Source organism: Acanthochromis polyacanthus, chromosome 23, assembly GCF_021347895.1.
Source record: "Acanthochromis polyacanthus isolate Apoly-LR-REF ecotype Palm Island chromosome 23, KAUST_Apoly_ChrSc, whole genome shotgun sequence".
In the NCBI taxonomy this organism is placed as follows: Eukaryota; Metazoa; Chordata; class Actinopteri; family Pomacentridae; genus Acanthochromis; species Acanthochromis polyacanthus.
Genome location: NC_067135.1, coordinates 17,079,157 through 17,102,493, shown reverse-complemented (window position 1 = coordinate 17,102,493; position 23,337 = coordinate 17,079,157). Strand labels below are relative to the sequence as shown.

General features: G+C 40.6%; 2 protein-coding genes across 3 annotated transcripts in view; one reads left to right on the top strand and one right to left on the bottom strand.

Moving 5' to 3' along the window:
* Positions 1-23,337, top strand: part of arap2 (ArfGAP with RhoGAP domain, ankyrin repeat and PH domain 2) — a 221,349-nt gene that overhangs the window by 10,491 nt on the left and 187,521 nt on the right. The gene's annotated exons all lie outside the window — the stretch shown is intronic.
* Positions 3,573-22,134, bottom strand: dthd1 (death domain containing 1). Of its 2 annotated transcripts, XM_022200498.2 has the most exons (11): positions 21,989-22,134; positions 21,423-21,825; positions 19,075-19,555; positions 16,874-17,192; positions 14,558-14,737; positions 13,815-14,062; positions 13,493-13,648; positions 9,156-9,445; positions 6,334-6,575; positions 6,186-6,240; positions 3,573-4,933 (listed from the first exon to the last, which is right to left on the bottom strand). In XM_022200498.2, exons 2-11 carry the CDS (start codon positions 21,787-21,789, stop codon positions 4,602-4,604), a joined length of 2,670 nt encoding a protein of 889 aa, XP_022056190.2. In that variant the 5' UTR covers positions 21,790-21,825; positions 21,989-22,134; the 3' UTR covers positions 3,573-4,601. The 2 variants fall into 2 exon arrangements, with proteins under 2 accessions (XP_022056190.2, XP_022056189.2); XM_022200497.2 differs by having other exon boundaries at positions 21,423-22,134.

The window sequence follows — 23,337 nt, the reverse complement described above, 5'->3', positions numbered from 1 at the left end:
CTCTTCATCCAAAACATTACGAGGAAGAAAAATGAGTGTTATTCCTAAACTTCTGAGCTATTCCTTTAAGGCTGCAGAGTTTTAATCAAGTGTTTAAAGTAAAGAAGTTGCTTTAGTGTGTGTTGAAACCTTTTGAAATTTTCATATCTGCGAAGAGTGTTGACTGTGTTGCTTGGAAACTGCACCCACATATGTGATCTGGTTTTTTTTCCCAGCTTCTCAATGTTTCTGAAGATTTGCTTCATAAAAAAACGTATTGTGCTTGTTTTAATGAGTAAATAAGAGTGTGGGTAATTAAACAAGCCTTAGAGCCGAGCTCAGTCACAGAGCTGATTTCCATTGCTAAGGGCCTTCCAGCTTCTCTACTAATTTAACAGGAAAAAAAAAAGTAATCTGGTGTTTTTGTGTGAAAGAAAAGAAGCCTGTGTTTTCTCCAGATGTGAAAGCTACGGTCTGACAACTTTTAGGACGAACTGCCACGGAGCATATGTTCACTCATGACTGCCTCTGCATCTCAATCACAGCACACTGGTTTCTACCTTGACAGCTGAAGGTGTGAGCTGATCAAGACAGCGAGGATTCCTGCCTATGAAAAAGTCAGAGAACGGAGAGGATAATGATGAAACGGATGAGGTTTTAATCAGAATCTCTTTATGCTGGCACTCCGTGGGAATTCTCCATCACCTCATCAGCCCTCTGTATCCTCCCCCGCTGGACGACGGGCAACCTCCCAGCGTGCCTTGCTGCGTGGCCTTTTCAATAATGTAGAAAGGGGAGGGAAGAGAGATAAAAATGAGAGAGGAAACGATTTCCCGGCGCTGTGGGAGCCCCCTCGGTGACATTTACCTCTAGCGGGGCCCACAGTGCATGTGTGCGTGTGTTTGATGGCCCTCTGCCAGACTAATGACACCCCCCCTCTGGCACACACACTCCGAGCACAAAACTCTCCTGCTAGTGATGCCACATGTGTCCTTTAGGATCGCACCGAAGGGAAAGAAGGTGTAAAAGTGGGGCGATAATAGGAGTTCAAAAAGGAGCTATGAGAGCAACGTTCCTGCTTAAGTGTGGAGCTAAGGGACAATAGAAGGGCAGGAAGTGAAGGGAAGAGAAAAGGTTCATGAATAGAGGAGACGGCTTTATTCGGTGAGTGACAGAGAAGAAGCTAGAGCCAGCATCCTGTTTCATAAATCAGCTCCACCTGTTACCGTTTCCTACTTCATTAACCTCCCCTCCCTTTTTGCATCACTGGGTGGTCTCCTTTACCTTCACAGGGGTTTCCAGCACCCCCCACCTGGACACATGGCAGCTATCATTACCTCCCTGCTTCAGCTCAGGGCCTGCAGAATGCCACACAGCTGGAGTGTGAGACTCAGAAGACACATGAGGCAGGAAAACCCCCGTGAATATCTTTTATAAAGATGGAGTGCGGCAAACGTTGTTCAGGAGATATGCAACTGTCCGTTTAGAGCTGTATCTATCATGTGGTCAACACTGTACTGCCTGGCCAAAAAAAAGTTGTCACCTGTATTTAACTAAGCAAATAGGTAAGAGCCTTTGGATAATTACTGTAGTGATGATTATGTTTCAGCTGCAACAAGTTATTTAACCCTCGCTGATGCAGTGAGGAGCTTCTCATTTCTAAAACAACCATGTTTGAAGACATATTCTGTGGTCATGGAAAGGATGATGAGATGCGGATGAAGTGATGCACTCTTCATGCCTAATCATAGCCTAGCCGTGCTAGACAACCCACGGCAACAAATTTAATTCTCTGCCAGGGTGGGTCTAGTTAAACCTCCATAAGGCTCGAGGCTGGATTCTCCTAAAACTGGCCGACGAATCACCATGAAGTGTAGAGTCAGAAGGCGGGCGTAACGAAGTGACGACAGAGGCGCGACGATTCTGACAGAAACAACTGGCGCACAATAAACAGTTATCTTTTGACTCGGCTTTGGCCACAGCCCTTAAAGATTTGAAACTAAAATTCAACTTGAAAGATAAACAAAGGACGGCACTGAAGTGTTTCATTGAGAAGAAAGACGTATTTGGACTCATGCCGATGGGATATGGCAAATCCTTAATATACCAGTTGGCTCCGCTGGTTGGGAAGCTAACGGGACTTAGCCACAATCCGCCGGTGCTCTAGGAACTACGTCAGCCTATTCGTTGCGCTGATTGGTTGTATACCTACCCAATTGCTGCAGAGTGATTTGATAGACAACCTTTTAGCCCGCCTCCCTCCCTGTCGAGCTTCCCTAGACCCTTGTGCCTTCAGAACATGGGTCTAGCGCGGCTAGGCTAGCCTAATCATGCTTAGGGTTATGATCTGGGGTTGGTCAGGTTCAGCAATGTCATGTAAAACTAAAATAAACTAATAGATGCAAAGTTAGTTTTATTTGTTCTGTTGATTTAGCAACACCCACCAGCTCTGTTTCTTAGTTTTACCACCTTATTTGATTAATTATGTCACTGAGCAATAAACTGCTTTGTCAAACCAAGAACACCTGGTTTTATGTTCTTTCCTTTGTCCGAGTAGGGCTGGGATGTAACAACTAATGGCAACATACCTAAAAGACTGAAGAATGCAAAGGCTAAAAAGGACACTGTACTCCAGGCATGTTAGGTACAGAGTTTATCTGTGTACCTGAAGCACTTTGTAAGTCTGGATTTGAAATTTTAAAGAATTTCTAGACCATGACAAGTTGTTTTGACCATAAAGTACAATACTAGATTGCTCATTGCTCTTTTGTCTTTAAGTGTCTCATTTTTGGAATATTTTGTCGTGTTTTCGTTGGTTTTTTTGTCGTTTGTCTCGTGTCTTTTTGTGTTTTTTCGCTTACGTTTTTTGTCTTATTTTTGTCATTTTGTGTTTTGCTTTATTCATTGTTTTTATGTATCGTTTTACTCATTCTGTGTATTTTTTGTCTCGCCTGTGTTGCTAGTCTATTTTTTGTCGCTTTGTTTCTCTGCTTTAGTAATTTTTTGTCGCTTTGTAGCTTTTCTGTGAATTTTTTTGTCTCTTTTTGTTTTTCCTGTCATTTATCTAATGTATCTGCCATATTTTTTTGTCATTTCATGTCTCATTTTTCTAATATTTTGTCTTGATTTTGTCTTTTTTTTTGTGTGGCTTTTGTCATTTTGATCATAAAGTTCCAGACACCTTTGTTTCTTAGTAGATACACTGTGATCTGTAAGTTGTAATGTGTAAATGATAAACTGCGACATAATATTGTTGAAATTGAACTTGTTTTTCTGAAGAATTTCAGGTTGTTCATAATGATTTGTGAAAAGATAAATCCTAAAATGTCAACATTTTCGTACTGAAACAAGGGGAAAAAATTGGAGTTGGTTCTATTTATCGCTTATTATGCTCTGATTGTGACTGGCCCATTTCAGATCAAATTGGGCTGAATGTGGCCCCTGAACTAAAATGATTTTGGCACCCCTGGTAAAGCACAATATGTCTTAAAACTGGTTAAGAAGTTAACTTTGTGGAGAATCTCCATTAGACACACACAATGCAGGTAAATAACAGTAAAATAAATGAATCAAGCTGAATTTACACACATATGTACAGGATTTGTATTTACATCAGTGTTTTTTTATTTAAAAGGCATATAGGCACAAACTGCACTGTGCATCGTCCAAGTTTCTCCAACCTACACCACAAACAGAGCTCTGTCTTAGTATGCGGAGACGGAAGTCTTTGTTATCCAATCAGGCATCATCAACAGACGCTGTCATGTCTTAAAGATGAGTCGGTGTCAGGGAGCTGAAAAGAGGTCAGAGCGCAGTGTCAGGGTTTGTTTACACAGAGAGAAGAGACGGCTGACTGGGCTGCTAAATCGCCTACCTGTCTGCGGAGACGAACTACAAAATAAAGTGAGGATGTGACGGCTCTGTCAGAGATTAATGCTTCCAAAATCTCTGACTTCAAAAAGAAGCCTGAGAAAACTCCCAGATGCATGGGAGAAAAATGGAAAAAAGGACAGAATAACTTCTGTTTCTGTTAATATTTAAGTCTGAGTCGAAGTGCTGCTACAGATAATCCACTGTGCTGCTTTAAAGTCGGACCTTTGAGAGTTTATTGCATTATAATCCATAATGTGAGGCAAAGTGTAGATTACAAATGGCCTTAGGATATGCATTTATTAATATTTGACTTTGTCTGGCTGTTGCTTCAGATTTGCCAGAACATAAATACTACCTTCACTACTGGCCTGTTGGTGTGGTTTTGTAATATAATTATACGAGTGAATGACGTCATTAACCTAAAAAAAGCTGAGGAACATTCCAAGTATTTTAGCAAATATTTCTTCCTTTTTTTCAGTTTGTTGTCTTTATATGTCTGGTCAACATTTCCTTTTTAGATATGTAACAATGAGTCATCTTTTGATTGAGTCTCGGCTAGTCTAGACTTAAATATAAACGTATATATACGGTATAAATATAGAGTAGTTGAACCACCGGCCTGTGCAATTTGACAAAAGTCCAGAAGAGAGCGCTGAATCTCCCAGTCCAATGCTGCCCTCTTGTGGCTCAAGCAAAGCACTACATCCACTCATTTGGCTCTGATTGAAAGCAGCAGTCTAAATGCAGTGTCAGTTTCTCTTTCTTGGACTTTCGTATTCCGTGGAGCTCTGCCTGGTGGCTGCAGCCTGTCGCAGCAGGAGCTCTCTGGCCAGATCCGGCCTGCCGCTCTTGGCCAGGCAGCGAGCGAGCTGAGAGGCCTTGGGTTGGGGTGGAACAGCGGGCAGCCCTCTCCTCCACATGGCCAGGACGTGGAAGGCCTGGGAGGACAGGCTGTCCCCGGCCCGGAGCTTCACCAGCTGAGTGGTGCTGCGACGGAGGCGCAATGAGAGCACCAGCAGGGCCAGTTCCTCCTCTGAAAGCTCCCCAGACAGCCAGAGAAGAAGAGAGTCTGACAGGGAATCTGGTGAGAGGGAAAGAGAGGAAGGGTGGAAGTATTTTCTGTATTATAATTCAATTCAATTTTCTTTATGTAGCACCAGTTACAGGTTAAATTTTCTCAAGACACTTTAAATGCATTTAAATTTTCAATTATAAAAGCTGGAAAAGGATCTGGGAAATTAGTTTGAGTGTCTCGGGCTAATATGACATTAAATGTAGTCAAAATTATATTAAACACGAGCAAAGGAGTGTGTGTTACATATTTAAACACACCTAATCAAAGGTAGTAATAAAACTATGCAAAAAAAAAAAAAAGCTCTGTTGTGGGGAAAAATTAATGCATTCAAAATTGTGCTTTTTATTTATTTTTTTTACAGAAATCAACATTACTATTTTCCAAATGTGTCACGAGCAAAGGCAAGGTAAGTTTATTTGTATAGCACAATTCATACACAGTGGCAACGAAATACATTCAGAAAAATTATTTAAAGGTAGCGATACACCACTGTTCAAAAGTTTGGGGTCACTTAGAAATGTGCTGACTTTTGACAGAAAAACTCCCCCCCCCGTGAAGATGACATTAAATGAATCAGAAATCCAGTCTAGACATTGTTAATGTGGTAAATGACTATTCTAGCTGAAACTAGATGGTTTTTAATGGAATATCTCCATAGGGGTACAGAGGAACATTTCCAGCAACCATCACTCCTGTGTGCTAATGCTACATTGTGTTAGCTAATGGTGTTGAAAGGCTCATTGATGATTGAGCACGTGAATAAAAGTGTGAGTTTTCATGGAAAACATGAAATTGTCTGGGTGATTCCAAACTTTTGAACAGTAGTGCACATTAAAATCATAGAACCAAAACATAAAAGTGGACATTAAGATCTTAAAAGTGCATTAAAAGACAAGAAAATAGATTGAGCATCTAAGAGAAAGCTGCGGTAAACAATATGGTTGTCAGTACTAATTGCTGTCTGCCATGCAGGACCTATAACCTAGTGTGAATTTGAAGATTTAAAAAATTGCTCTCCTAGTTGAAAGGTACATATGTTTAGACTGAAAATTATCCTCAAAATACACAGAGTAGCCAGTAACTATAGTGCCCAGCGATGAAAGACAGAGCTTTAAAAAGACAGAAACCACTGAAGATGTCATCACAGTCTAAAATGATGGATTACAACTGTGTATTTTAGTTGATGCTGCAGTAATTATAAGAGACGAGGAATAAAGCAGTAGGGAACAAGAAGACGGTATGGATGACTGATGCTCACCTGTCTCCTCGCATAACTTCAGTCTCGGTGCAATGGGCCGACTGTTTCTCACTTTCTGAAATGAAACGGAGCAAACCTGTAAGAACAGAACACCCCTTCACCGTGAACACCAGGTGTAACGTGGACTTCTCTGCGAACGCTCCTGCACCTTGGGTAAAGTCAGAGACAGCTTACAAATAGGATCTCCCAGGAGCTTTGAGTGCTTCAGGACAGCTTTGTCCCCTCGCCACTCCAGGTGACCTTTGGTGACCTTATAAAAAATGGCCGTCCCTTTGTAGTGAGGAGAGCTGTAGTTTCCAAACGGGTCCACTTCGGTGAGATGCACCAAGAGGTGAGTCTTCCGCTGGCTGTGAAAGGTGATTCGCTCGTGTGTGTCGTCGTTTCGAGCAACTGCAAAACATCATCAAAATCACGCACAAGTGTCGTAAGTAAGATATAGATTTCTCTTCTTGTCTTATGCTGATTGCATTGTCTTAAATGTCACTGCCATGTTATAAATAATTTGACATTTAAACATTTCTCCAGTCTGTAATTGTAATATTGAAGAAGGTGCCGAAGTTCTCATTTTGAGATATACACTAGAATAGGACATTTCTAAGTTTTTTGTGGCAGTGTAAAATTTCATCAGGGCCTTGTCTATACAACAAACTCCAGTCAGTATATCATGAAAATATCCACAAAGTGGGAATAAAGAAAGCAACCATACCTGAGATCATACTGTACAAGGATACTGCTGGCTGCCAGTGCAAACATATCATTATATCCACTTTGTGTTGTCTGTGGCAACCAGCAGCAGGAAGGCAATCTTGTTTTAACCACAGTTGTTTTACATTTAGCCTCCTAACTTCAGTTTTGGTTGTTCTGCACAGCGTTTTTCACAGAATTATTTCGTAAAATAACACTACACATCAGTCACTCTCATACAGATAAGCTGTAATTATGAATATTCTGTTGAAATTACACTAAAAAGTCAGATTGTTGTGTGAAGGACGCTTTCGGCAGAAATAATAAAATGACAAATCTTCTGCATTAATCTGTCTAAATCAGCATAGTTTTTTTGTTTTATAGGATAACACACTTGGGTTTGCACTCCTATATCCAGGCCTTTTAAGGAAGTAGTGTAGGATGGGTGTAGTCAAAGTAAACAGTCTGTCATTAGAAAAAAATGTGTACACACCAGCAAAACAAGACCAAATGTTATGGTTGAATACTCAAAAAAAAAAATGTTTTTTTTTTTTTTTAACTTCTTCCTTTAACACTTGAGATCAAGGAAAGGTGTGAATGAGAATATGCATCACAGCGCTATGAGAATCCAACTGAACTTACGCTAGGCTATGTAATTATGAAACAGCAGATGTTGATGATTCTTTCATAAAGGATGGTGTATCCAATACTATAGGAGATTAAAAAAGGAAGTACAGAGGCACTTTTCTTTGGCACGTACGGTGCTTTTTATGATGCTAACTTATGCTTCTTGCATCCTTGTTCCCTCTTCCGCCATCATTCAGGATCTGTTAGAGACTTAAATGCACCTCGGAGAAAGAGACGAGATTGAGAGTTGCTTTTAGCGAGGAAACACTGGTGTCTCCGGGAAGTCTTTTATCAAGTGATGTGACACAAAAGCTGCGCCTTTGTTGTTGTCAGTTTGATTTGACAGGTAAAACAGCTGCGCAGCACGTCACGAGTAACTGGGGTCGCTTAAAGTTTGTCACGGCGGAACAAAGCATTTCTCATTTGGCACCTTTTTTGCTGCTAGTATCTCTTTCAGATCCTTGATGGGGAAAAAGCTGAGGGAAGTGAGGAGACGTGAGCATAATGAAAAGCACCTTTAGAGAATACGGCCGGCTCTGATAGCTTCCACTTCCAGCTCATTTCATCCACTTCCTTAGCAACAACACTATTTAGCCACAACTCATAAGACCACAGCCGTGATGCATGCTAACATATTTTCATGTGCGTGTAACCCCGCCGAGCAGGTGTAATGTTTGTCTCGTTTAGCATTTAATTTTGGCATGTTAGCATGCTAACACATGCTAATTAGCATCTAGCGCAAAGTACAGCTGAGGCTGATAGGAATGACGGTTTTACAGAAAAGTCAGATTCGTGGTACAAAACTTGAAAGCATCTTGTTTCCTTGTTTTTGAGGCATTTTTGTGGTTGGACTTGGGATCTTTCTGCATGGAGTTTGCATGCTATCGCTGTGCATGTGTGGGTTTTCTCCAGGTTCTCAGACTTCCTCCCACAGTCCAAAAACATGCTGAGGTTAATTGATGACTCTAGATTGTCCGTAGGTGCAAATGTGAGTGTAAATATGTAACCCTGAGATAGACTGGTGACCTGTCCAGGGTGTCCAATGCCTTCACACTAAGTCAGATAATGGATGGATGTGAAAGAGAAGCCAAAATTTTTGATCAAATTGTACACTACCATTCAAAAGTTTGGGGTCATGCAGACAATTTCATGTTTTCCATGAGAACTCACATTTTTATTTACGTGCTAACATAATTGCACAAGGCTTTTCTAATCATCAGTTAGCCTTTCAACACCATTAGCTAACACAATGTAGCATTAGAACACAGGAGTGATGGTTGCTGGAAATGTTCCTCTGTACCCCTATGGAGATATTCCGTTAAAAATCAGCTGTTTCCAGTGAGAATCGTCATTTACTACCTTAATAATGTCTAGACTGTATTTCTTGTGAATTTAATGCTACCTTTCTTGAATAAAAACAGCTTTTCTTTCAAAAATAAGGGCATTTCTAAGTGACCCCAAACTTTCAAAGTGTAGAGTATGCAATTTGACTCTTGAAGACCAAAAGACAAACTCCAGTAACCAAAGGAGAATAGTGTAATAGAAAAGTAGTCATTTTTCTTCATTATTTTCATACATGAACAGCCTCCTTTAGTTTTTTTTTGTTTCCTATAACATAGAATTGTCCTGATTAGCCAATAAGTCATCCTCACAATCTACCTGTGGAGGTGATGTTCCCACTGAAACGCAGGAGAAGCTGGTCTGCTTCACACATCGAAATCTCTGACGAGGTCTCCACGAGGCCTCGGCAGCCCTGAGCCTGCAGTTTGTTCAGCTCCCAGCTGAGGTCTCTGCTGGGAAGGGCAGTCACCAGAACACTGTGAGGCTCATCTTCTCGCCGCTGGAGGACAACGGTGACGGCGTGGCAGCAGACTGATTCTTCCAGCTCCTCCGCCAGAGAAGTGAGATCACAAGGCGGCAATAGGGAGAGGAGACGAACCACGAGCAGCCTGATTGGAGGAAAGAAACGGGCAGACAGGAGGAAAAACTTAAGCAGTTTAGCTCAATGTAAAGATTAGATTGTTGCTGAATAGTGGAAAGAGTCTGTTATCGCAGGCCAGAATACAGAAGTAATATACTTAAGACAGAATAAAGAATTCATCCTGTGCATGTATTAGTCCCTGAGGAAGCTGTTTTAGATAAGAAGGAAGAAGAGAATTGTAGGTCAGGAGGGGAATAATGAGAATCCATCCTTATTAAAGGAACATATCTCAATTTACAATTTGGTCTAATACTCATAATTTCCCTTTTTAAACAGGTGACTAGAACAAAAGGGCAGTCGTAATACTTTTATTTCCTCCTGCTGTATTACTTCTCTAGTGAATCATTACCTCTTCTACCGTACTGCACTATGTGGATGCCTTTGTTCTGACACAGAAATGTTAATGCCTGGAATTTAAAGCATTTAGGCCCCCCTTTATCCATAGTGTCTTTCTTAACCCCGTTATGTAAGGAAAAGCTCTCTCTGTGTCTGGTTGTTCATTGCATGGTTCCACTTGTCATGTCTTTTTTTGCCTCTTGATGTGAACATGTCTAAATGAAAGGAACAGAGCTCAGCAACAAAACCCCAGTGAGGCGGAACAGCAGTCGTGTGAGCAGTAAGTACTTCTAGATTTGTTCGACATATCTTGTTTTATTTTCTGCTTTTACTGCATTTCTCCTATGCCAGATAAAGGATCCACAGCATGATGTAACCTGGAAAGTTTTCTTTTGCATGTACAAGACATATGATGTACTACAACACAAAATGCTTCACATTGTAACATGAGACAACATTCCAAGTCTTCTGTGGGCTTCCAGACTTCAGCATTTCAAAATCTCTCTTCGTGTGCACATACTTACATCAATATTATCTAACAATAAAGGCAGAATCTCGCCATATCTTAACCCAGGAATGAAGTAGAACTGAATGAAATCATGTAAATGAGCCATATTTCTCAAATTATCCATTCTCCACACACCTTGTCATGATTAAAATGCAGTATTTTAATGTTGTAACATGAAACATTTCAATTCACAAATAGCATATTGCCCATTTTTACTGATAAACTTCTAAATGACATGGTGTGTTGAAGGACTAATATTCAGATTCGGATATCTTTATTGTCCCCAGGGTGCAATTAAAAAGGATCATAGAGCAGGCAGTGCAACAATGATATATACAATGTATCTAATTATTGTTATTATCATTGGCATTGTTGTAATTATTGCTTTTATTGCCATTTCTGTTAATGTTATTACTGTTATGTTGTTGTTGTCATTGCTGTTATTGCAATTATTGTGTTTTTGTTATTAGAACAAATAATTAATAGAATAAATTTCGTATCATAATTCAAGAGCATTTTAAATTGATTTGAGGGCAGCATTTATTGATTTCATTCTCAGATTTTGTGATATTGTCTCTCAGAACTCTGCTCTCGCGCTAAAATTTGCTCTGCGCGTGCTTTAAACTGTGCCCTCGCACTCGGTTACGATGCTGCTCGCGCAGATTTCTTGCGCTCAAACTCTTGCTCTCACGGAACTTCTGCTCACGGATCTCTGCTCTGCTCTTGGATTTTTTGTGTATCAACGCTGTCAATCAATAGAAGGCCGGCTAGCTTTGACCAATCACATTATCCCTGTTTGTATACGGGTGGGTTCGCGGTTTTTCCGAGGAGCGTCGCATACGGGCGGGCACTCTTTCAACAAGTTTTATCCACTCCCTACCTCCGGGGCTGTAATAAATGTGATTTCTTTTATATTTTGACCACTGTTGGAATAAAATATCATTCAACACATACAACAGCGTCCGAGCTTCTCATTAAAACGGCTATATTGTGTAATAATAGCGGCATCGAACACTGCTCTTTGAGGTGTGCTGGTGGAGAAAACAATGTCACCATCCTGAAGCTCGACCACAGACATTCACAGTATCAATGCACTTCTTTACTGTAAGTGAAGGAAATGTTTAACAGTAATTTTACGGGAGTGTTCTTTCAACCATAGCTGTCTGAATTTTACTGCAGAAATAACTTTTTCTTTTTTATTCTTTTTTTATTAACAGTGTAAGAAAAAAACTACATTGGTTTCCCTCCAGGTAACTGCTAAATATGAGATTTTTTTTCTGTTCTGTGATCAGGAGCAGAATCTATTACATCCTCCTTTGTTGTGAAATAAGCCGGCCTATAGTGACGCTGTGAATCAGAGGCGGCGGCAGCAAGATGAAAACATACACTTCTTCAAATCAGTTGGAGTGGTTGATCAGCTTTACGAGAAAGGCGCAGATGTAGTAAGAGACATGAGAGTTTTACATCATTTAAAATGCATTTGAAGGCAACTGTAATGAGTCTGCTTTTGATACAATCATCTGCTTTTCAGATTTTCCTTTTACTGAAGGGGCAAAGTGGACATAGCTGTAGATCGGACATGAATGACACCACAAATGACCATTATCCAACAAGTCTTAGCCTGGGGTTGTCTGCACTGTGTGTGGTCCTGCTTTGGACGTTTCTGCCTCATATTGCAGTTTGTGCTGTGGTCTGTTTCGGTTGGAGGGTACAGCAGCAGATCTGCCGCTGTGGTGAAGACGCTTGAAATAGAGATTTTAAATGTGGCCCACTTTATTCTTTGACTGACAGTTGGTCTGTTTTTGAGTCTTATTTGGGAGACGGATGAAGGAACACAGCAGAATAAAATGATTGTCCTGGCTGTCTTGAGAACAATAAATGCCGGATGACTCAGAAAAAAGACTAGGATTTTCTTTCATGACCCAGATTTTCATCTTATGCCAAATTCTTTATAATGAAGAATTAGTAAAATATAAAGGCTACATGGTTGAAATAGGAAAAAAAAACTTGGAATTTATTTTTTTTAAGCAAATTTATACCATCATATATCTGGTTGTATTACTCTATCAAAGCAGGGTTGTACCATTGAATACCTTATGGACATGTCAGTGAGCCTGAAAAAATGTCAGGACTTCAGCTACATTACTTCCCAAGTTATGGAAGAAAATGGCGCAAAACTGACATGACCATATCTTATTTTAGAATTTATGACTCAAAAACCAATATCACTCTAGATTTTGCACCTTTTACTTACAAACATGCACTACTATTCAAAAGTTTGGGGTGACCAAGGCAATTTTCCATGAAAACCTGCACTTTTATTCATCTGCTAACAGAATTGCACAAGGGTTTTCTAGTCATCAATTAGCCTTTTAGCATAATTAGCTAACACAATGTAGCATTAGAACACAGGAGTGATGGTTGCTGGAAATGTTCCTCTGTACCCCTATGGAGATATTCCATTAAAAATCAGCTGTTTCCAGTTAGAACAGTCATTTACCACATTAAAAATGTCTAGACTGGATTTTGGATTAATTTCATCTTACCTGCATTGTTAAAAAAAAATGACATTTCTACAACGTAGCGTTCACTTGTTGTCATAGTTACATTGACGTTGTATCACCATCTCGCAGTGATACAGAAATCTTTAACAAATCCTTGAATCCAGACTATAACCTGCATCACTGCCAAAATCTAAACACTTGGTCCTTGTCATTTCTGACCTTCCCTGAAAATTTCATCCAAATCAGTTTGTCCATTTTTGAGTAATGTTGCTAACAGACAGACGGACAAACGTATGCTGATCGTCATATAACTTCTTGGTGGAGTAAAAATCTTACAAATATGAGATTATCAGGCATGAACTTTTTTTAAAATTTGGTGAACTGAGGTGTAATCACCCTGGTCTTACCTCCTAGCAGTGGCTGCTTGTTAGCTTTAGAAGTTCATGTGTCATTTCAGTAACTGTGCACACTCTAGATTCTCTCTGTCAAATGGTAGATCCAAAGAATAACTCAAACACACATTCACTGTTTGAATTTTAAGTGAACCCTGTCTCTTACTCTCTTACTTGCTCCTTGTCACCTTTACAGCCTATCGCTATCTTGTCTTATCTTTTCACATGTTTTCTGCAGCAATATTATTGAGACAGGACAAAACACTGCAACAAACCTGTCAGAGTTCTCTGTGAGGTCAAACGACACCAGTCCATTCTGCTGGTTCCTGACACTGACGTTATCCAGGACGTTCCACTGTTTGTCCCTTGAGCCCAGAACGACCAGCGACTCACCAGACATCTCCTTCAGTTTCACGGAAGCACCCAGGATTCTGACAGGGACATTTAAAACACCATTAATCTTTCTTAGACATGTTGCTTTATTCATTAGAAACAACTGCTGTCTTGCTTGAGCTGCTCTCTACATCTATAGTACCTTTGTCTGTATGTAGGTCTCGAGACATTTGGCAGAAACACAAAGAGGTCGCATCTCTTTACCTCATTCTGTGGGTAACTGGATGATCCAAAACTTGAGAAGCTGGTTGATGCTCTTGTTCTGTTTGTCCCCTCGTGCCTCTCTTTTTTTCTGGGTTTGGTGGACATGGAAGTGTGACTGTGAGGGGTCTCCTGAGCGGCTGTGAGGTCGGGTGGGTGAAGTAGAGCAGAGGGCTGGTGGACACCACCGAACGATACGCATCGTTTCTAGACTTGACGGAAGCCAGAAGGACGGCGTCTACCGGCTGGATCTGAAGCAGGAAAAGAACACGGCTGCTCTGCATGATTACGGCAGCGGTTTGGACAGGGAAAGCTGGGTGGTGCGATGTAGCGTTTTCCAACAATTTAGTTTTGCCAACAGCATGCTGTTGTATCAAAGAGAGCTGCGCAGAGCGAGTGTTGTTGCTTTCTGACGGAAGATCAAGCGGCAAACTGCTGCGGTGAAGTTAGATCACAAATGATTGAACTCAGGAGTCAGTTCAAATATTATCCACAGCTGTTCAGCTTTCTACCTCACAGAGAACATCTGTGGAAGCTTAACTCTGTGAATAACAAGCGGTTTATGTCTTTCTCTATCCCTGGCTTGCTGTTGATGGCCATTTTTCCTTGCCAAGTTTCTCTTTTAATCAAATTTTTTGGATCTTTTTTTGTGTGTTTTGAACAGGTTCTATTTTTAAATGTCAAGATGGTTTAATCAGTCTAACAGCCTTCAGTTTTGTGTGAAGTGGGAGGAGGATCATGGTTACCATTGTTTGTACCATTACAGGAGCAGTGAAGGATCCTGGGAGGTAGTTCAGACAGATTCGGGCATCCATGGGGAGTTTTAGCGACAAACCCCTCCGGGGAACTGTGTAATTTTCCCTTTTTAGACAGGAAACCACTGCAAATAGACCCAAAGAGTACACCTTCACCTCTGCAAATGAGCCCTGACGGAGACATAAACAACACGTAAATGAAATGTTCCAGATTTGACAGAAGTACTCTTCTAAAATAACACATTAAACAACTAGACTTAGATAAAGATATCACACAAATATAGAAGTTTCATTGACCCTTAGATGCATGATTAGGTCGAAAATGGCCCGTTTTCTGGCAATGTCTGTGTAATGAAATGTGTTTGATATCATTCCATTAAAATTTTTAAGGTATCTCTTTTAGTTTAAAATTTTTTTTAATATTTATATTACCACCCCAAGCTCTTTATCACTGATATCATGCAAGAGGTGATGCACAAACTTGGAGGGATGGAGAGGAGCAACAGCCGGAGGAAATGAGTGAAAAAATGTCGACAAAATTGACCTTCTTCTGTTGCTGTTTGGTAAAATATTCTTCTTTTCCAATTTTTAAAATGTTCAAAATGTGTTACAAAGTGAAAAATAAACATACTTCAAACATGAAATCATTCTTGTGTGAGCAAAAAATATAATATAAACAATAATACACGTGATTATTCGAAACCAAAATGACAAAAATGATCTTAAAACACATTGATTCTTATACAGGCCACTTATGGAAGAGTTTAGGATCCAATCACTCGTGCATCTAATTGTAAATATATATATAGTCTCACTGCTTCCATCTGTAAGCTACACAACATAGGCAAGCTATATTTACAATCTATATCGACAAAAAATTATACAGCATTATATTTTCTGTTTAACACAACAATGTAACTCCCAGTTGCCGTACACTTTTTGTCCTCTGGGATCAAAAATGACCCCGCTTGGTTTGGCTGTTATTTAAAGCATATAATATAAATTGTCAATCCAGTCTTTAGTGGGTCCAACCCATTACTATAAAAAAAAAATTCCTTGATTTTGGAATTCAGGGCCAAATAGACCTTGTTTTTATATACAAGTATACAATGGCAAAAGATTTTATTTGGGATCAGAATGACTGGAGGACAACAGGAGGGTTTATTTTGAGAAATCGTGAATGTGTTGTCAGACGGGGGCATTGGCACAGTCAAACTTTCTTATCAGGAATCACACACTTTGTGAAGGTCTGGGTTTTCCTTCTTCAGAGGGCAGAAAGACTGGATTCAGTCAGTGGACATCATTCATTTTTAATACATCACACATGGTAGAACTGTTTACTACGGTAGAGGATTATTATCACTATCATTGCTGCTTAAGGTATTGCACAGGTGTAAACATTGGTTTAGCAAGAGATGGTACTTGTATATCCTAAGAAAGTACCAGAAATGTGCAGAAAGTAACTTTACATGCATTTATGAAGGGAACTAGCCTAGCCGCGCTAGACAACCCACGGCAACGAATTTAATTCTCTGCCAGGGTGGGTCTCGTTACCCTCCATAAGGCTCGAGGCTGGATTCTCCTAAAACTGGCCGGACCAATCACCATGAAGTGTAGAGTCAGAAGGCGGGCGTAACTAAGTGACGACAGAGACGCGACGATTCTGACAGAAACAACCGGAAACAACTAGCCTAGCCGCGCTAGACAACCCACGGCAGCGAATTTAATTCTCTGCCAGGGTCGACAACAAAAACGACAACAGTCGTTAAGCTCCATTAGCACCGACTCTGAATAATCTTTCTGTTGACATGTCTGTAATATACTTGAGCTTCACCCATTGACTGTATAAATAAGGCTTCACTGAACTACCGCATCCTCTGATTTCCGGCGCTCTAGGAGCCTATTCGTTGCGCTGATTGGTTGTATACCTACCCAATTGCTGCAGAGTGATTTGATAGACAACCTTTTAGCCCGCCTCCCTCCCTGTCCAGCGTGCCTAGACCCTTGTGCCTTCAGAAACAAGGGTCTAGTGTGGCTAGGCTAGAAGGGAACAACAGTGTGCTGTATGCTGTGCAATGGAATTCAAACGGTTGTTGTTGTCTTTGTAGACAGTGTTTCACTTTTTCCTATGTTGGGGTTACTTTAGGAAAGTCATTGAATTTCAAGTTGAAATAAAGGTAATTTAGGAGTTTTTCCCTGCTATAAACAAAGTGGTCAGGTCACTTTTGTTCCTCACACAAAAAATACGGAAATCAGGAAATTACTTTTCTAAGTCTGTGAATATTTGTAGATAATACAATCCCTTACCCTCAGCCCTCCATACAGGCCGTCTGTTGTTACAGGAGTGACGTAGCTCACCCTCTTCTCCTCATCAACTATCTTCACGGCGATGTCCCTGTAGTTACCTCGATAGCGTGCGTGGAAAGGCAAAGCCACAGCAACAGGAAACTGAAAGGTGGCTCCGTCTTGAGCTTTGACACGGATCACTCTGCTGACCAGCTCCTCTGAGCCGCTCACCACCAGGCAGCTCAGGGCGTCGGCCACCTCACACCTCAGAACCTTCACCACGCCCACAGGTGCTTTGATAAAACATGTGTCCGAATGGTCCTCCAGCTGACCGGTGAGCCTTTAAACACGTACAGAGCTTATCACAAACATGCAAAACTTTAAGACTGTACTAAACAACACCATTTTTAAATCAAACTCCAGACTAAACATTTTTCTTTCCGCATCAATTACTGCTCCTAATAGTAGAAGTCACATTTTTAGTCGACTCATCATCGTCCTCCAGCAACATTTCTGGCAAAAAAAAAAAAAAGTGCAGCCAGTTTAAAACTTTCTGAAGCGCTGGAGCATGCACTTTTCCGTATCAGCTTCTCCCAGACTCACTCTGATGTGAATTTTCCTGATTTGTTTGGCTTTTGGACAAACGTGGGCACTGGCCTGACAGTGAACTGTATGAAATAGCTCCTTACACGGAGGCCGAGAGGTCAGAACGCGTGCACTTTGTGATTAAGCACTGCAGAGAGTTTCGCTTCCGTTTGACGGAGCAGGAGAAATGAGGGGAAGGAATTAAATCATGTCCAGACTCACAAGTCAGGACAGAGAACAGGATGCTCATCATCTTTTTTTTATTAAATGTAGTCAGCAAGTTGTGAAAATTACAAGCTGTGTTAATTTTTTATTGTTTACAAGTGAGACGTTCAGACGTATCTCATGCTGAGCAGGAAATGTGAATAAAATGATGCAGAAGACTATTGATTTTGCTTTAATGCACAGGCATAAAACAGAAAACTATATACACGGATCAGGCATAATATTATGACCTCTGACAGGTAAAGTGAATAGTACTCTCTTCATCATGGCACCTGTTGGATATATGAGGCAGCAAGTGATCATTTTGTCCTCAAAGTTGATGTATTAGAAGCAGGAAAAATGGACAAGTGTAAGGATTTGATCAAGTTAGTCAAGGGTGAAATTGTGCTGTTGGACGACTGGGTCAGAACATCTCCAAAACTGCAGCTCTTGTGGGGTGTTCCTGGTCTGCAGTGGTCAGACTCTATCAAAAGTTGTCCAAGGAAGGAACAGTGGTGAACCTGCGACAGGGTCATTGAAGGTTGGCCATGTGGTCCGATCCCAGAAACGATGATCGCTCAAATTGTTGCTCAAATTGCTGAAGAAGTTAATGCTGGTTCTGATAGAAAGGTGTCAGAATACACAGTGCAGACAAGACAGAGTGTCCATGCTGACCCCTATGCACTGCTGAAAGGCAAAGGACATGTGAGCATCAGAACTGGACAATGAAGCAATGGAAGGAGGTGGCCTGGTCTGATGTTTTCTTTTACGTCAAGTGGATGGCCGGGTGCATGATCGTTGCTTACCTGGAGAACACATGACACCAGGATGATCTATGGGAAGAAGGCAAGCTGGTGGAGGCAGTGCAATGCTTTTGGTTGATGTTCTGTTGGGTAACCTTGGGTCCTGTCATCCATGTGGATGCTATTCTGACATGTACCACCTACCTCAGCACTGTTGCAGACCATGTACACACTTTCATGGAAACAATATTCCTTGATGGCTGTGGCCTCTTTCAGCAGGATAACGTGTCATGGCACAAAGCAAAAATGGATCGGGCATGGTTGAGGAGCACGACAACCAGTTTGAGGTGTTGACTTGGCCTCAAAATTCCCCACATCTCAATCCAACCAAGCATGGACAAACAAGTCCGATCTATGGAGGCCACATCTCGCAACTTCGAGGACTTAAAGGATCTGCTGCTAACATCTTGGTGCCAGATTCTCCAGCACACCTTCAGGGGTCTAGTGGAGTCCATGCCTCCACAGGTCAGGGCTGTGTTGGCAGCAAAAAGAGGACTAACAGCAATATTAGGCAGGTTGTCATAATGTTATGCCTGCTTGGTGTATATGTATGTAGTGTATGCTCTGCCTACAGGGGAAATGGGGAAACTGGGTTAACTGGGATAGAAGGTAATGACGTATTCGGCTTACCCAACTGGAATCCATTCACTTTTTGTCTCTTCTTTGTCATGTTTCCTCTCTTGGTCCTTTTCCATCTCCTCCAGTGAATCTAGCAAGTCACTCACTTGACCTTTGACCAGTAATTCTTCTCCAGTCTTTTCCACATCATTGCAGGTGAACGTGGAATCTGGTATACGTTCGGTGTCCGGTAATGGCCGAGTAGGACTTTGATCAGCTCCATCCTCAACTTCCTGCTCGTGCCTAAAATCGGACTCAAGTTGATGATGGGGGTTCAGGTGATTGTCCTCAGGTTGTAATGTGGTTTCTCTGGATTCCTGAGATGCTGCGTCCACTGTCGAGGTCTCATCTACAGATACGTGAAGAACTGCTGCATCCAGCTTGTTAATGATTGTGCTCAGTTTGTCCAGAATGCCCTCTATGTCTTCTCCAACACTCAGAACAGTGTCGCTGAAGGAGTCTGAACAAGGCCTAACTTTACGTTGTACAGAATCTGAAAGAAAAAAGACATGTAGAACGCTTTACAACGATAAAAATAAAACTTTGACTTGAAAAACTGACATATTTAGAGATAGGTTTCAGTTAATTTAGGTCACTTTATTCAGCATTTACACCGACTTTAGCAGTTTCAAAGGTTCCCCTTTAATTTTATCATGAAGCAACACAGAAATTCCTTTTGATGCCGACATTTCAGCTTCATCACACTTGAACTACTTTGAGTAATTAAACTCCTGACACATTTTGCCTTTCAAATATCTTAATCTGCGTCAAGTCATTTAAGATTCTTCTCTTCAACCGATGCTTCATCTGCTTTCAGCACATCTGTACTAAACAGATTCGGACCAGTCTTTTGTGCTCCTTTTCTAGCAAATTAATGAAAGTCTCACAACCTTTTATTTTTCAGCTCATAATATTGCAAAGATTGTTTGTTAGAACAGAATAGAAATATTTTACTGATCCCCAACAGGAAACTCTGTTATTACAGTAGCAACCAGAAAGAGTAAAGTGACCACCGCCACAATAGAAAACTAGAACAGAAATAGAAATACAAGAAAAGTACTCAGAGAGCACAAAAGGCTGCTCAGCCATTGTATCATTTCCGACGGATGAAATCTTGGAAAAATATGTGGCAGAAATCACGGCATTATAGAATGTGGCCATTCAATATAAATGTACCCACAAATAACACGATGTTGTGCTGAGCAAAGTTGTGTGTTATGCATGTGAACGTTATGTACGGATACCGAATCGTGTGACCTAAATATGTAGAGGGCAGCGGGAATTGATGGGTCTCGGAAACAACCCCATAATTTCATCAATCATTCCTTGCATCATTTGCGATCATTTGCGATTGTATCATTTGCTTAGTAACAATAGAAAAATATGCCATGATACAAAATGAATAATAAAGTGTAAAATATACAAAAATAAAAAAATATACTAAATTGAAAAGTGCACCATAAAATGTCAGATGAAAACAGATTTTTAACCATAGCTGTCTTACTTGGTTTTAACCCCGTCATAAATTGGTGTCTGTCGCTTTAAATGCAGCTGAACTACAACAGCTGACGCTGACCTGAATGACCTGGGCTTTCTATTACTCAGAACTTTCTCTCTGAACAATCATTTTACATATTGTCAAACTGTCAACACGGCCATTGCTTTCAACTCGTGTGTGTGAATTCGTCAGGCCGTGTCGTGGTCATAAAATCAGCATTTTAACAGTGCAGAGCTTGACGATGGCTCTGAAGTGACCGGCGGTTAGCATGTAGCGCTAAATGGCTGCATTTCACTTGCTATACTGCTGTAAAAAATAAATGAAAAAGATGCAAATGAGAACAGCTTTATTGGGAATTCAACCATATTAAAATGCAGAATCAGAATCAGAGACACTTTATTGATGCCTGAGGGGAAATTGCTCATGTTGCAGTTGATATTTAAGCTGTACAAAAAATATATATACACTATGTAGATATTCCATTAAAAACCAGCCGTTTCCAGCTAGAATTGTCATTCACCACATTAACAATGTCTAGACTGTATTTCTGATTCATTTAATGTTGTTTTCAGTGTTGTTGACTACTTTTGTTTCAAAAAATAAGGACATTTCTAAGTGACCCCGAACTTCTGAATGGTAGCGTACATAAAAATAGTAAGTCCTAAAATGTGCAATGTTCTCAGAAAAATATAAATGTAAGTAAACAGTGTCATATTTGTGTTATTGCACAGAGAAATTAAGTATATGTACTCATCTGCTCCAAACACTTAACAATTGATGACATTTTAACCGTTTCAAGGGTTTAAATTGCACATTTTCAGCTTTAATTTATGTATATATATATAAAAAACAACCCACAAACCTGTTTCAGATTGCTGCTCGTTGCCCCCTGGTGGAGAGCTGATGACAACAGAGGTGTATGCTCTCAAGGCTTCTCTCCAAGCTGTCAGTCTGTCTGAATGAAACACACTCAGCTCTCTCAACGCCTGCAGGACTTTCTGCTCTTTGTTGACACTCCTTTCATCCTCCTTCGCATCCCCTGCCGGACTGAGCGTCCCTTCTTCACTTCCTCTCTGTGCTTCCTCTCCCAAGCTTCTCCTCCCACCCACTGTTCCATTATGAGGATCTCTGCGGCGTCTGACACCTTCAAGCCCCTGAATAGTTTCAGTCAAAACTCCGAGGAGGCTGTCCTCGGCCACTGTGTCGTCGGGAGGCTTTGCTTCATCCATCTGTTTATTCACATGCAGATTCTTATCCGTGCTGAGCTGAAAAGTGCAACAGAAGAGAATTAGAAGTGTCTGATCTGGCCTGTTTTCTGGCCTCTTTCCAGTCCATCTTGCATATGGGAAAAGCAGCTCATTCCTTTGCAGGAAAATTCAGGTGAAAAATGGCGAATATTGATTGAAAAACGTGGCATTCCTTGTGTACCTCCTTTTGGAGTTGCAGCTGAAGACCCCCTGGTACGGTGTGTCCCTGGCATCGAGTGTTTCTGTGTACAGCTATCCCAGTTTACTGGAGCCAGAGCCGCATTTATATGGCTGCCAGCAGTGAAACATGTTGCCAAGGCGACCCCCTGGAGGCGTGGCAAGGGGAGACAAAAGACGAAAAGATCCACAGGAAGACAGACTGCTGTCCTCCAGACATCCTCCATTCTTCTGTCACTCATTTTAGAGACAGTAAAAGATACTCGCACTTTCTGAATATTTTAAGCAAACACAGCAACACTAAAGAGATGAATTTGTGTCAGAATTGACCTGAAATGCTGTTTTGAGGGCACGTGCGTGATGATTTACATGACACACAAAGGTTAAATCAATACAAACGCTGAGCGAAGTGTCATTTTGTGGGTTTCCTGTGGGATTTCTGGCTTTATAGCTGCAGCCTGCGTAAAGCTGACAGGTCGGCTATACAGTTAAAATTCATGGCAGGTTTAATAATGTTGTCTGGAATGCCAAAAGGGCCTTAAAATGTCACTTCTTAAACATGTTTGTTGTAGAGTGATGTAAATTGTGGCTTTCAGATTAGCAGGATGGTGTTTGTTATGCTGTGGAATGTTAAAAATGTCGTTGAAAAAAGCCACTTTAAGCTACACTGTCCTGTGGAAATGGACAGCATGTAGTTATTTTTCTTTCGCACTGTAAAATAGAACGAAGAAATGTGATTTCATGTGATTTAAAGCTCTGGAATTCTGAACACAAGTACGCAATGAGTGCCGAAAAAGATGAAACCTTCAAGGTCTTGCAAAATTTCCCCAGATACTGTAGGACAGCAGTCTACCAGAGGGTTCAATGTTTGTAAAGTGTAAAAATTACAGAAAAGACATTAACTGCAAAATGAACATTTTTAAAGCTGCAAATTTCAAATAATTTCTAGACCATGACAAGTTGTTTTGATCCCAAAGTAAAATGCTATACTTCTCATTGTTCTTTTGTCATTTCGTGTCTCATTTTTCTAACATTTTGTCTTGTTTTTGTTGTTTTTAATCTTATTTTCTAACTTTTGTCGTTTGTCTCATGTTTTTTTTCGTTTTGTTTCTCGCTTTTGTCGTTTGTGTTTCTTTTTTGTCTCGCTTGTGGGTTTTTTTGTCTTTTTATCATTTTTGTTTCGCTACATTCATTTTTTTTTGTCATTTTGTGTCTTTTTGTGCCTTGCTTGTGTCGTTTGTCCATTTTTTTTTGTCACCGTTTGTCTTTTTTTTGGCATTTTGTGTTTCACTTTTTTTTCTGTTTTTAACCTCATTTTTGTCATTTCTGTCTTTTTATGTTTCACTTGTGTCG